The sequence below is a fragment of the Zalophus californianus genome, chromosome 3 (genome assembly GCF_009762305.2).
Source record: "Zalophus californianus isolate mZalCal1 chromosome 3, mZalCal1.pri.v2, whole genome shotgun sequence".
Lineage (NCBI taxonomy): Eukaryota > Metazoa > Chordata > Mammalia > Carnivora > Otariidae > Zalophus > Zalophus californianus.
The window spans coordinates 107,563,031-107,578,785 of NC_045597.1; the positions used below are offsets into that span (position 1 = coordinate 107,563,031).

General features: G+C 35.7%; 1 protein-coding gene across 1 annotated transcript in view; it reads right to left on the bottom strand.

Moving 5' to 3' along the window:
* The window catches only part of LRP1B (LDL receptor related protein 1B), a 1,883,216-nt gene that overhangs the window by 736,429 nt on the left and 1,131,032 nt on the right, over positions 1–15,755 (bottom strand). Inside the window, 1 exon segment of the mRNA XM_035726875.1 lies at positions 10,794–10,916. Within this exon segment, the coding sequence (XP_035582768.1) occupies positions 10,794–10,916 (123 nt within the window).

The following is a 15,755-nucleotide window of genomic DNA, read 5'->3' on the forward strand; positions in this document are numbered from 1 at the left end:
CTGATGACATGCAAACTTTCCTTACTTTGAGTCTCAAGTTTGCTCAGTTGGACCCTAAGATTTTTGAGGGTGGTATAATTTCTTCCTTGAATCCATATAAGCCCAGCTTAAAACTAGGCATTTAATGAAGAGTATTTTGATTAATTTCTTTCTATAATGATTAAGCTTAATGGTCAACAATCTCTCAGTTAAAAAAAAAAAAAATCAAGTCAGACAAGAAACCTGATTTGAGATGTAATCTGCTTCTTCCGAACTTAAGTTCAGCTTTAAGATTTTCTTTAGTCTCTCTATAGTTGACTTCAAAGAAATGCTACATAAATTCAGTTGTTTTATAGCTTGAGGATTGAAAAACTCAAGGAACCATCTTTTTTTTTTTTCCTTATGATAACAGTCCCGTCAATTTAAAAAGCTTGGCTTTCACATGGTCATTTGATCAAATAAACCCAACTGACAGTTTTAAGAAATGATCAAGGATATACATATACAAGAGTGAAATTATAGCTGCTTTTGAACAATTACACCTATATTAAAGAAGAGCAAGATGTCTAGGGAAAGAAAAACTACCCCCCCAAAATTAACATTTTAAACTAAATATTCTTTAACATAGCCAGTTTGGAGATAAGATCTTTAAGGCTGCTTAGAGTCTAAATGTTTTTCAAGTGACATTTAGATCATTATGGAAACAATGCAAATAGACAAAACTTCCAAACTTCTTTTAAACATAGTTTCAAATATGTGTGGATTGTTGGTTATTTTTACTTATTTATTTTTAACAAAATTTTCTTTACTTCTTTTTTATTATTATGTTAACGTAATCACCATACATTACATCATTAGTTTTTGATGTAGTGTTCCACGATTCATTGTTTGTGTATAACACCCAGTGCTCCATGCAGAACACGCCCTCTTTAATACCCATCACCAGGCTAACCCATCCCTCCACCCCCCTCCCCTCTAGAGCCCTCAGTTTGTTTCTCAGAGTCCACAGTCTCTCATGGTTCATCTACCCCTCTGATTTGTTGGTTATTTTTAAATGATATTTGCTAACAAACAGGTGGCGATTTTCAAAAATACATGATGACAATGTCCAAAGTTTCATTTTTATTTTTCATAACAAGACAATTGTTTGAAAACCAATAGAGCCAACTTCTTTTTTTTAATTTTTTTATTGTTATGTTAATCACCATATATTACATCATTCGTTTTTGATGTAGTGTTCCATGATTCATTGTTTGTGCATAACACCCAGAGCTCCATGCAGAATGTGCCCTCTTTAATACCCATCACCAGGTTAACCCATCCCCCTACCCTCCTCCCCTCTAGAACCCTCAGTTTGTTTTTCAGAGTCCATCGTCTCACATGGTTTGTCTCCCCCCTCTGACTTATTCCCCTTCATTCTTCCCCTCCTGCTATCTTCTTCTTTTCCTTTTTTCTTAACATATGTTGCATTATTTGTTTCAGAAGTACAGATCTGTGATTCAACAGTCTTGCACAATTCACAGCACTCACCATAACACATACCCTTCCCAATGTCTATCACCCAGCCACCCCATCCCTCCCACCCCCCCCACCACTCCAGCAACACTCAGTTTGTTTCCTGAGATTAACAATTCCTCATATCAGTGAGGTCATATGATACATGTCTTTCTCTGATTGACTTATTTCACTCAGCATAACACCCTCCAGTTCCATCCACGTCGTTGCAAATGGCAAGATCTCATTGATTTTGATGGCTGCATAATATTCCATTGTGTATATATACCACATCTTCTTTATCCATTCATCTGTCGATGGACATCTTTAGAGCCAACTTCTTGATATAATTTCACTTTTTATATTTATTGCTGATATTGGTCTATATCAATGCCATTAGTATAATACCATTATAATTTGTAACAGCAGTTAGACATTGGTTATAATTGTAAGAGCAGATATAATGAAACATACATGAATATCTCTGACATTTTAAAATGTGTCTGCAAGTCTTCTAGGCCCTATAATTTGTTGGGCAAGAGGCATTTCTCCATGGCATTTCCATGTATCTTGTGTCAGCTTTTATTCTAGACGTTTTTTCAAGGATGCTTATATAGCTAACAGCCTTGGAAGACAGATAACGTCATCTTCTAGCGCAGAGAGAAGGTTTTTTTTTTCTTGGCCAAAATAGTAAAGATAATGTCTCCCTTTGGGGCAAATGTTGGGCCGATTTTCTGGCCGACTCAAGCTTGGGTTCTTTAGTGTGAATACAAATTCACTGAGTGTGCAGCATTCACCTAGACCTGCCTATGCACTGCCCCTATATGATTTGGGGCTGGGTGGGGTGAAGAGAACGAATATGAACATGAAACTCATGCTGCCTGCTGTGACATGAATAATAAAATCTTCTGTGTCTGATCCAGGAATTGTGTGTCTTCTGTCAGAATCTATGAATCTTTTACAAGTTAATATGTTAGCTTGCCTAAGGTAGAATCTAAGACCCTTCAGAATTTTTGACATAATAGTAAATATTTAAAAAAAAAAAATACTAGGGGGCGCCTGGGTGGCTCAGTTGGTTAAGCGACTGCCTTCGGCTTGGGTCATGGTCCTGGAGTCCCAGGATCGAGTCCCACATCGAGCTCCCTGCTCAGCGGGGAGTCTGCTTCTCCCTCTGACCCTCTTCCCTCTCGTGCTCTCTCTCTCTCTCATTCTCTCTCTCTCAAATAAATAAATAAAATCTTTAAAAAAAAAATACTGGATTCTGATTTCCGAAGTCTTTCAAGGTGTATGACATCATTGGTTATTTTCTAGTCCTAACCCAAGCCTTCCAAATGTAACCAGTAGTATGTCACACAGAAACCATGCTATCATAATGCTATCAGGTATGTGCAAGATCTGTAATGAGAGAAGACAGATGATTTTGAGCTAGCAATGTCCATTATCAAGAAAATGTTTAATATGATAAGTGATAATCTGGATAAGATCGTAGCTTTGACATTCAAAAAGCATTCTTTTTCCAAGCATAGACCTAACTCCGTGGAATTGGGCAGCAACATCATTTATCGTCACACCCCAGCTGATGGCCAGCCAATCTACCTACTTTCGTGAGAATCAATGAGATGATGAAGCCAAATACTAGGTATCACATAAGAGAGCTAATAGCACCTAGAAAAAATAAGATTAGTAGTCTGTATACCTTGCACAAACCTCTATAAAGGAGTCATTTTATAAATAATTTTTATACATCTAATGTTTCCACTTGGAATTCTTGAATGTAGGAAGGACAATGTCACATACAGAACAGAATAATACCTAGAATAGAACCAGTCATAGAGTAGACATTAAAAAAATACTTGCTGCCTAACTTACTGGAATTAGTAGAGACATAATTCTACATTACAGCCATTTATTATAGTGAGAAATTCTTTCTCTGGAGACTATATAAATACTTCAGGAAAACAATATCACTTCAAGTGGCTCAAAAGCTAATAGTCTTTTACCAGCACCCAAGACCACGGGTGAAGTTAATTTAATTGAAGGGGAAAAGATCCATATATAGATAAACAGAAAGAGTAATAAAGTCCCCCCCCCACGCCAAAAAAAGTGAACATATAGGAAAAGCTCCATGTATGTGACTTTGTTCCAATGTTTAATGTGACTGAACCTATATAGCTCTTGGGTGTTGGGCAGACACATAGATTGCTTTCAATATATTAACAAGTGCTAGAATTGCAAGCTTTGCTTCAGAGTTGTGCTTTGCACCATGAATTTGAAAACTGATGCAAAACCCATAATTCTACCACCAGGGTCACTTCTAGTAAAAATATTACTACATGATCTCACCAGTAAGAAAGCTGACAAAGTAATAAATAATCCTTTAATTTAACCAGGATCAAAAATAAAATGACATGAATCATAACATTCCCGGCAAGGAACCGTCAGGTCTGAAACATCCTATGATACCTGCTATTAGAACATTGAAATTAGAAGGTCTCCACATGACTCTTCCATGCACTGCAAAAGGAAATATGCATTCTAGAATTACTTTCCACTAAAAACTGGGGATTGCTGGAATTCATGTCCAGATCATAATGAAGTAAAGGGAGAAACCCTACTAATAAACTGGTTTATTTTATTTTAGTTTGGAATCAGCTCAGATTTGGATCTCAGCTCAGAAACTGAACTAAATACATATGTTCCTCACCTTGGTTTAATAAGCTGTGGTGCCCATGAACAAGTATCTGTGTTTTTCACTTTGCTTTTCTTCTTTTCAATCCCAGTGTGGTAATGTATCTAAAGTAATCATTGTCTCTTCTGTCAACTGATGTTTTTGCTGTTGACCATATCAAAATTATGATAACTTAGTCATAAAAGCATGAGTCCTAGTACAACAAACAAAATGAAGTTTTCCTATGGTCCCTATACATTTCACTTTAGGATATGTTTATTTAGCAGATTGTTTTTGTATTTGGGGAGAATTTCTAACTATCCTTTTATTTGAGCAGGAAGACAAAAGGACCTAAAAGAAAACTTGAAGTTGCAGTGTTTTTGATGCCTTTATATAAGCTCGCCTATTTAGGAAGGCAATGTGAAAAATGCTGCTCTGGGTTTTGAATTTTCTCCTTTAGATCATAGTGGGATGACCTTTCATTAGATAGAGTGGTCTTCTGAGCAGCCAACCTAAGTGGTACATAATCTTCTGTGGGTTCCTATGCACAGAAGACCATAAATATTCATCTGGATGGGGCTTTTAAACTTTTTACTGCCTTAAACTTTTTACTACACATTAGATTGCATATATCCTAGAACATAAGGCTTGTCACAGCTGAACAGATAAATGGCTTAGTCATAGCGGAGCACTGTTTTTGACAGAGGAATATATCTGGTGTTCCAGAAGGTAAAGAAGGTCACAGAGCACCACTGACATATAATTGTGCAATGCTACCTTGGATGATCAATATTTTTAAGCTGCTTTCTTAGGAGTAAGGCACATTGGAAAATTTTGTCTATTCTTTCAGGCCACTAAAGAGGAATTTAAAGAATTACTGACATTATTCTATACAAAATTATCTCACTATTAAAAAAAATAATGACTATCTTTTTTTTTTAGGAGCTTAACTTACTTTCTTGGGATTATCCATGTTCTCATTTATTAGTTTTGTATATTGTATTTTTCCCCAAAAAGGCATCAAAATAAATTAAAAAACTCACTTGATAATTGATCAACTGGCTTTACATATGCTTCTCCAGTGCAGTCAGTTCCAAGTTACTATGCTACACTAGGTCTCATTTCTAACTGTGAGAGGATTTGCCCATGCCACACAAGATCCACAAGGACAAAGAGTCCAGCCTACTCTCATTCTTGATTCCTTCCAGGCATGGCATTAGAATTCATCCTTAATCAATCATGTAACATGCCAATATTTTTCTGCTGGGTGAACGTCTCTTCTGGCACAGCCTAATGGTGCAAATTCATTGAGACACTACCTTTGGTGTTTACTTCTGGTCTGACCAGCTGCCAATGGGTTTTGTTCATTTGATGTCAGTTCAACGAGGATGACTGGAACCAGGACAATCATATCTCAGTGGTTGCAATATGTATTTTTGTTTTGCTTGTTAACTCAGATTACCTAGTTAATCCAGTTGAAATCAGTTCAGAAAACTATAACGTAGCCTGAACTAAATTAGAAGCTGAGAGGAATCAGCATTAATGAGAAGTTAGTGGCATGCTCATATTTGATTTATACCATACTCTGCAACCATGAACTCTATTTGTAATCCTTTTGCAGTTGCATGTCCTCATCTGAAAACTAAGGCTAACATAGTCTTTTAAAAATATTTAAATTCAACTTAGTTAACATATAGTATATTATTAGTTTCAGGGGTAGAATTTAGTGATTCATCAGTTGCATATGACACCCAATGCTCATTATGTCAAGTGCCCTCCTTAATGCCCATCACCCAATTACCCCATCCCCCACCCACTTCCCTTCCAGCAACCCTCGGTTTGTTTCCTATAGTTAAGAGTTTCTTAGGGTTTGCCTCTGTCTCTGTTTTTATCTTATTTTATTTTTCTTTCCCTCCCCCTATGTTGTTCCGTTTTGCTTCTTAAATTCCACATATGAGTGAAATTATATGGTATTTGTCTTTCTCTGACCTGTTTTGCTCTTTTGCTCTGTATAATGCCCTCTAGTTCCATCCATGTCATTGCAAATGGCAAGGTTTCATTCTTTTTGAAGATATATATATCTTTTGAAGATATTCTTTTGAAGATATATATATATATCTCACATCTTCTTAATCCATTCATCTGTTGATGGACATCTGGGCTCTTTCTATATTTTGGTTATTGTGGACACTACTACTATAAACATTGGGATGCATGTGCTCCTTCGAATCACTATTTTTGTATCCTTTGGATAAATACTAGAAGCACAATTGCTGGGTTGTAGGGTAGTTCTATTTTTAACTTTTTTTGAGAAATCTCCATACTGTTTTCCAGAGTGGCTTTACCAGCTTGCATTCTCAGTAACAGTATAAGAGGGTTCCCCTTTTTTCTGCATCCTCACCAACATCTGTTGTTTCCTGAGTTGTTCATTTTAGTCATTCTGACTGGTATGAGGTGGTATCTCATTGTGGTTTTGATTTGCATTCCCCTGATGTTGAGTGATGTTGAGCATTTTTTCATGTGTCTGAAGGCTAACATCCTTAAAAAACTTTTGCCATTAAAGGAATAGGAACTGGAATAATTTATATAAACACACTATGAATTGTTTGTAAGAAATGAGTTATTATCTGCTTACTCATGATTTTTCCCATCACATTTGAAAGAAACCTGGCAAGTTTCATGCCCTATTAAAGATATAGTAGAGTTTCAAACAGACAAATGCAACAACAAATTCCCAAATAAGAATGCAGATGGTTTTGTTGATTTAACATTGTTTAGTGTAACAAGTATAGATAAAATAATCTTCTTTCCTATCTCTTTTTATTGCACTGGAGTTACATCATCAAAGAATTGTAGATATTAGAAAGACACCAATAGTCACAGAAAATTTTTTTTCACCAGATATATAATCATATGTGTCCAGTCATGATAACAAATTTCCTATCATAACTGTATGACCAACATTGTGTATAGTATTTCCTTAAAAGCCAAAAGTCACCCAATTTTTATTTACACAAAGATATCCAATTGTCAGTATCTTTTCTATATCAATATCGATATAGATTTGTCAACTCATAAGGAATCCATAAATTTTTAATGGGGCATAGAATGAAGGAAAAAATAGGAAAGATAATTTGGATGTCAATGATCCAGATAATTATGATTCACACAATTAAAATTAAAAAACTAATTAGAACATTTCAAGCTTAAAAAACCATCTAGATATATCTGATGTATACACTCTCCCTCCAACTTCCCACTATGAAAACTAAGATGAAGGATAAAAACTCACACGATCCTTGAAAACTCAGCCTCTTGATCATTTAACTGACACTATCTTAAGGGAATTTTGACTTTTTTGCAAGACCAATAGAACAAGGTTTAAATATTCAGCCAGAAGCTTCTCAAACTTTTACCATTAAAAATTGAATAAGCTTATTTTTCTTTAGGTAAAAAGAGAGACCCTTTGCTCCTGCAGCATTCACTGTAAGGTCTGCGTCTATCAGAAAAGGAGATACTTACACTGGTACCTTCCATCCTTGAGAGGAAATCTCGGGGTAGAGCAACGGCAGGATAACACTGGGTGGGGGTCCATAAAGGTTACTGTGTGTGTGTGTTTGTGTGTGTCTGTGTGTGTGTGCACATGCATACACACACATTTCATTTGTTCAAAATGTCAGAATTATTCATCTGGGATAGTAAAAATTTTCATTTTATACCAGAAAAATAACTTTAGATGAATCTGTGGTAGATACTAAAAATTGAACTAGGAAATGTACATATAAACTATACCTTTTCTCTCTCAATAACCAAGATAAGATTTAGCCTAGTAGACAATCAGAAAGACTTTATGTTGTTCAAAGTAATGCTTAATCCCTGCTTATTGAAAAACCATAGGTCTTGATAGATCTCTTCCCTTCTGATGATAAATAAACAACAAAATATGAATTAAAAAATAATACTACAGAACAAAGGAAGGAAACCACCTGATGACGCAAAGAAAGTATACTTCAGAACATAATATGTTCTACAGGAATTGTCTTAATAGACAATTTAAAAACCCTACTAACAATGAGAAAAAATTTGCCCAGAGAAGTAAAATTTGTATTTCTACTCTCAAGTATAGTACCCCAGAATAAATTAAATAGTATTTCAAGAATTTTGAAGAAAATTTTTGTTTAGCCAAGAATTAATATCCAGAATTGTCAGTCATGTATAAATGCAAAGGAAACCTATAGAGAAAACACAGGAACTCCATAGTTATACAGTCTTTGTCCTCTTCTTGAAGAAGCAACTTCAAGAAATTACTTTATCTATCCTAAACATCAGTGAAAATAAATAATTAAACAGTGAGGAACTAACGTTTGACTTCTAAGCAATACAACCAGTGAAACACTGAGTCAGGTCTAAAAGAAAATATTATAAAATTGATCAACAAACTAGCTATACATGTCAAAACATTTTATAAAAAGATTTACTGATTGATGATTCAAAATAATATTCCTTGTCAGAAATCCTAAATTTTAAGGAATGAAATTAAGGAAGATAAAGAGAATAGAAGCCAAAGTCCTCATCTCAAATAGGTTAAAATTCAAATTAATAAGAATAGAATTTAAAACTGGTAGTATTATTCCGAATGCTTAAAAAAGAAAATGTAACAAATTGACCATGGACTATATGGTAAAATACAGAAGGGATCATAAACAGTAAAGAAACACACACATATCTATAACAATCCATCAGAAATAACACCAAACATCAAGTAGAAAAATGAAGATAAATGGTTTAAAAATCATGTTTACAAAAAATATGTAGTCACATGATAAGATGCTTATGCTCCTATTATAAAAATAAAGCACAATGTAAATGATACTGTGGTATGATCCAAAATGTGTAAAAATGCAACATAACTAAGAATTCCATCTCCAAAATAAAATAATTTGGGATCTAAATTCCTATGTATTAATTACATGAATTATGAAAAGTTATTAACCCTCAAGTCTACATTCTGAATATTAAAGTGAAGTAATAATAGTATCTTCCTTATATGATTATTATAAGGGCTAATGAGAACCATGAAAATTTATCATAAAGTCCCACATCCTATATAAGAATACAATAAATTTTACCTATAATTCTTATTAGTAGTAGTAAAATATAATAACCTCCAGGGACATATAATTACAAGGAACAACAAGAAAATGTCTTAGTAGTTTATTTCTGAATAGTGGCATAATGGGTGGATTTTTCACTTAAATTTTTTCTGTATATTTCTCAAATGTTACTATGTATTAAATCATTTGTAAAAATCCCTTATTCACATTGTTTCTTCTTCAGAAGAAATAAAACATTTCAGATAAGTTGAAATCTTATTATACTTATTTCTCCTTCTGCCTTCCCCGAGACAATCATTATAATTGATGAAAAATGCATTTATTTATGTATTATTTAATAACTTGTGATGGTTAAGATTATGTGTCAACTTGAGTAGGTCTTAGAGTGCCCAGATGTTTGGTCAAATATCATTCTGGGTGTGTCTGTGAGAGTGTTTTAGATGAGATTAACATTGGGATCTGTAGACTAAATTAAGCAGGTGAGTGGCCCTCATCCAATCAATTGAAGGCCTGAATTGAACGAAAAAGCCTCCCTTCCTGCACATAAGAGAATTCTCTCTGCCTGACTGTTTGGAACTGTCCATGGTTTTTTTTTCTGACCTTCAGACTCCCACTGAAACACTGGCTCTTCTAGGGTCTTCAGCCTACCAGCATTCAGACTGGAACTACACCAATGGTACTCCCCAGTTTCCAACTTGCTGACTGCAGATATTGGGAGTTGTCAGCCTCCATAACTGCATGAGCCAATTCCTCATAACAAATCTCTTTCTATATATTTACATCCTATTAGTTCTGTTTCTCTGAAGAATCATGAATAACATGCAATTCTAGATCAAACCATTCCAGAAACATTTCTATAGTACTCAATAGATACATAGCATGTGTCCTACTGCTATGGTTAAGGAACTTGATATATATAAAGAGAACAAACTTCAAAAGGGTCACATTGGAATAACAAGATTCAGTAAATTGAGGGAGGTCAGTAAAAGTTAATAAAGTGCCTTTAATCCAGGTCAATCAATCCAATTAATTCAGTATCTTGAGAAAGTCCTGAATTTCCCTAAGTCTCTTTTTTGCCTCTCTTTTTGTCTTCACCAACAAAGATAGATAACTGAGCTTGTCCTAATGGTGAAGGTCCTTAACAATTTTATGAAATATTTTCTTCTGTGGCATATATATATTTTTATTACTAAACTATTTATATATATAATATACAAAAATAAGATATATAAATACAAACTATATATAAGCTTATATATATAATATATAAATATATATAAACTACTTTATAGATATATATATTTTTATTAGTAAACTATTATGCAACAGTCACAAATGCTCTGGAAAACGTCATCATTATTCACTGTTTTTTATATAAGTTAATTCAGTTAATTATTTGTAACCTAAAGAGGATTATACCTAAGTGATTATCTGAATTTCTCTTTCCAAGTTTGATTTTAATTCCTTTGGTTTCATCTGCTTTTCCTCTTCAAAAACACATGTATAATCAATGAATGTAACTAATGAACAAAACTTACATGTGCAAGTTGTCCCGTTTTCATCTAAAAGTTGATTATCAGCACAAGCACATACTCGGCCTCCTGGAATGGCCAAGCACAGTGTACTACAGCCCCCGTTATTTACTCGGCACATATTGTCACCTGCAAGAGTAGGGAAGTGAATATGTCAGAGAACTCTGATTCTATCCAAAGTTAGCAAGTTCAGGTTCACATTCTTTCTAGGAGACACAGGTAGGCATAAAAATGTATGCATATATATGCATATGTATATTACATATTCATTAATGTAGTCAGGAAAACTACTGAACCCTAAATAAAATTCAGAAACATTTAAAAATATACGATGTGCTGGGAAATAGAAGGAATTTGCATGTTCGTCAGAAGAAACAGGTATGGGGGCAGATAAGCACCAGAAGAGAATAAGGTTACAGGACATGATGATGTCTGTCTAGGATAGCAGAATCAGATCAGAAGAAACAACCTGAAGTATATAATCATTTCCTTCCATTATTCTGAGAAGTAAACTAAATTTGCTATGTTTATGAAAAGTAAAAATACACTTGAAAGCTAAGGAAGCTAATAATTCAAGCTTTAGTATCAATTTCCAAACTCAGAGGATAATGAAGCTTAGTTCAAGTTTTTCCCAATAAGGACTGTAGAGACTTTTTAAGTAGTTTCCAGATATAACCATGTTTATTCAATAATTATACAATAAAAATGTAATACTTCATAGAATACTTAGGTGTTCTGAATATGCTATGCATATTATGTACAGGATTAAATTGTATATCCATTATTTTAGTAACATTCAGATTCTTGAAAATTTGATTTAATCAAAATATTTTGGGGGGAGGATGGCAGAGGAGTGGAGACCTAAATTTCATCTGGTCCCAGGAATTCAGCTAGATAGGGATCAAACCATTCTGAACACCTACGAACTCAACAGGAGATCGAAGAAAAGAATAGGAACAACTCTGAACAGAAAAGTGACCACTTTCTGGAAGGTAGGATGTGTGGAGAAGTGAATCCGAGGCGATATTCGGGAAGATAGACGGTGGGAGAGGGGGCCTCCACCAGCCACTACCGGCAAGTGACAGAGCAGTAGAGCACAAAATCAGAAATTTTAGAAGTCTGCTCCTCTGAGGGACATTGCTCCAGAGGCTAAGTGGAGGTGGAACCCTCGCTGGGAGAGTGTGGTCTCAGGACCCTCAGGGTCATAGAAAAACCGGGGGTGCCTGAGTACAGCAGAGCTCCCAGGTATCAGAGTGGGGAAGTGGCTGCAGAGACGGAGCTGAGGCACAGGCTCTCATCTCGGGGTTGCCATAAACTGTGATCCACAGCACAGTCGGGCCACTGCTCTTCCAGCAGGGACCCAACAATCAGCAGATCCGGGGAGACTCCCCTTCCTCCCCTGGGAAGAGTGGCGCAGGAGTGCAACACAGGGATCTGCTGGGTTTGGAGACTCCACACGGGGTCACAGGTCGGGTGAGCATGGAGTGCGGCCAGAGACCAGGGAGACAGGAGTGACTGACTGCTTTTCTCTGGGGCCTCACTGAGGAGTGGTGCCCCTAGTTCTTGGCTCCTCCCAGGTGGAGATTGGGAGGCCGCCATTTTCACTCTCGTCCTCCAAAGCTGCACGGAAAGCTTGCAGGAAACAAAAGCTTCTGAGAGCAAACCCGAGCAGATTACTTAGCCCGGCCCAGCAAGGGCGGGGCAATTCCGCCTCCAGCAAAGACATTTGGGAACCACGGCAACAAGGCCCTCCCGCAGAAGATCAACAAGAACAGCCAGCCAAGACCAAGTTTACCGATCAGTGAGAATGACAGAACTCCAGCGCTAGGGGAATACAGCACATAGAATTCATGGCTTTTTTCCCATGATTCATAGTCTTTCAAAGTAATTTTTAAAATTTTCTTTATCTTTTTCTATTTTTTTTGAATTTTTCCTTTTCCCTTTTTCAACCAAAATCTTATCAATCCCTTTTTTTAATCTTTTTTATTTTTCATTTTTAGAGTCATATTCTATCCCTTCATAGTAGTAAACCTTATTTTTGGTATATATATATATATATATAACTTGTTCTTTCTTTAAAATTTTGGGATATAGTTTCTTCTAACAGACCAAAATATACCCTAAATCTCTGGTGTATGGCTTTGTTCTAGTCTCCTGCCTGATCACATTCTCTCCTCCCACTTTTTTTTTTTTTTTGGTTCTTTTTTAATTTCTCTTCTTTCTTTTTTCAACCAACTTCTTCTCAATTACTTTTATAAAATCTTTTAAAATTTTCAACTTTACAGTCATATTCCATCCCTTCATCGTATTTACCCTTATTTTTGTACATATATAAGTTTTTCTTTCTTTAAAATTTCGGGAGGCAGTTTCTTCTAACAGACCAAATACGCCCCAAATCTAGTGTGTGGCACTGATCTATTCACCAGCCTGATGATATTTGATCATATTCTTTTTTTTTTTTATCTTTCTTTCTTTCTTTCCCTTTCTTTCCCCCCCTGGTCTCAGGTCTCCTAGTTTTGTTTAGTGTATATTTTTCTGGGGTCACTGTTACCCGGTTAACATTTTGTTCTCTCATTCATCTCTTCTTCTCTGGACAAAATGACAGGATGGAAAAAATCACCTCAAAAAAAAAAAAAAAGAATGAGAGGCAGTACCAACTGCCAAGGACCTAATCAATAAGGACATTAGTAAGATGTAGGAACTAGAGTTCAGAATGAAGATTATAAAGATATTAGTTGGGCTTGAAAAAAGCATGGAAGATACTAGAGAATCCCTTTCTGGAGAAATAAAAGAACTAAAATCTAACCAAGTCGAAATAATAAGGCTATTAATGAGGTGCAATCAAAAATGGAGGCTCTAACTGCTAGGATAAAGGAGACAGAAGAGAGAATTAGTGATATAGAAGACCAAATGATGGAGAATAAAGAAGCTGAGAAAAATGAGATAAACAACTACTGGATCATGAGGGCAGAATTCGAGAGATAAGTGATACTATAAGATGAAGCAATTTTAGAATAATTGGGATCCCAGAAGAAGAAGAAAGAGAGAGAGAGGCAGAAGGTATATTGGAGCAAATTATAGCAGAGAACTTCCCTGATCTGGGGAAGGAAACAGGCATCAAAATCCAGGAGGCACAGAGAACCCCCTCAAAATCAATAAAAATAGGTCAACACCCCGACATCTAGTAGTAAAACTTACGAGTTTCAGAGACCAAGAGAAAATCCTGAAAGCAGCTTAAGGCAAGAGGTCAGTAACCTACAACAGTAGAAACATTAGATTGGCAGCAGACGTATCGACAGAGACCTGGCAGGCCAGAAAGGACTGGCATGATATATTCAGAGCACTGAATGAGAAAAATAGGCAGCCAAGAATACTATATCCAGCTAGGCTGTCATTGAAAATAGAAGGAGAAATAAAAAGCTTCTAGGACAAACAAAAACTAAAGGAATTTGCAAACATAAAACCAGCCCTAAAAGAAATATTGAAAAGGGTCCTCTAAGCAAAGACAGAGCCTAAAAGTAGCATAGGCCAGAAAGGAATAGAAACAATACACAGTAACTGTCATCTTACAGGCAATACAATGGCACTAAATTCATATCTTTCGATAGTTACCCTGAATGTAAATGGGCTAAATGCCCCAATCAAAAGGCACAGGGTATCAGATTGGATTAAAAAAAAAAAGTCCCATTGATATGCTGCCTGCAAGAGACTCATTCTAGACCCAAAGACACCTCCAGATGGAAAGTGAGGGGGTGGAAAGCCATTTACCATGCTAATGGGCATCAAAAGAAAGCTGGGGTGGCAAACCTTAGATCAGAAAAATTAGATTTTAAACCAAAGACTATAATAAGAGATGAGGAAGAACATTATATCATACTTAAAGGGTCTAGCCAATAGGAAGATCTAACAATTGTAAAAATTTATGCCCCTAACATGGGAGCAGCCAATTATATAAGGCAATTAATAACAAAAGCAAAGAAACACATTGACAACAATGCAATAATAGTAGGGGACTTTAACACCCCCCTCACTGAAATGGACAGATCATCTAAGCAAAAGATCAACAAGGAAATAAAGGCTTTAAATGACACACTGGATCTAATGGACTTCACAGATATATTCAGAACATTCCATCCCAAAGCAACAGAATACACATTCTTCTCTAGTGCCCATGGAACATTCTCCAGAACAGATCACCTCATAGGTCACAAATCAGGTGTCAACCACTATCAAAAGATTGGGATCATTCTCGGTGTATTTTCAGACCACAGTGTTTTGAAACTAGAACTCAATCACAAGAGGAAAGTTGGAAAGAATTCAAATACATGGAAGCTAAAGAGCATCCTACTAAAGAATGAATGGGTCAACCAGGAAATTAAAGAAGAATTAAAAAAATTCATGGAAACCAATGAAAATGAAAACACAACTGTTCAAAATCTTTGGGATTCAGCAAAGGCAGTCCTAAGAGGAAAGTATATAGCAATACAAGCCTTTCTCAAGAAACAAGAAAGGTCTCAACTACACAACCTAACCCTACACCTAAAGGAGCTGGAGAAAGAACAGCAAATAAAGCCTAAACCCAGCAGGAGAAGAGAAATAAGAAAGATCAGAGCAGAAATCAATGAAACAGAAACCAGAAGAACAGTAGAACAGATCAATGAAACTAGGAGCTTGTTCTTTGTAAGAATTAATAAGATTGATAAACCCCTGGCCAACCTTATCAAAAGAAAAGAGAAATGACCCAAATCAACAAAATCATGAATGAAAGAGGAGAGATCACAACCAACACCAAAGAAATACAAACAATTATAAGAACATATTATGAGCAACTCTATGCCAGCAAATTAGATAATCTGGAAGAAATGGATTCATTCCTAGAGATGTATCAACTACCAAAACTGAACCAGGAAGAAATAAAAATCCTGAACAGACCCATAACCACTAAGGAAATTGAAACAGTAATCAAAA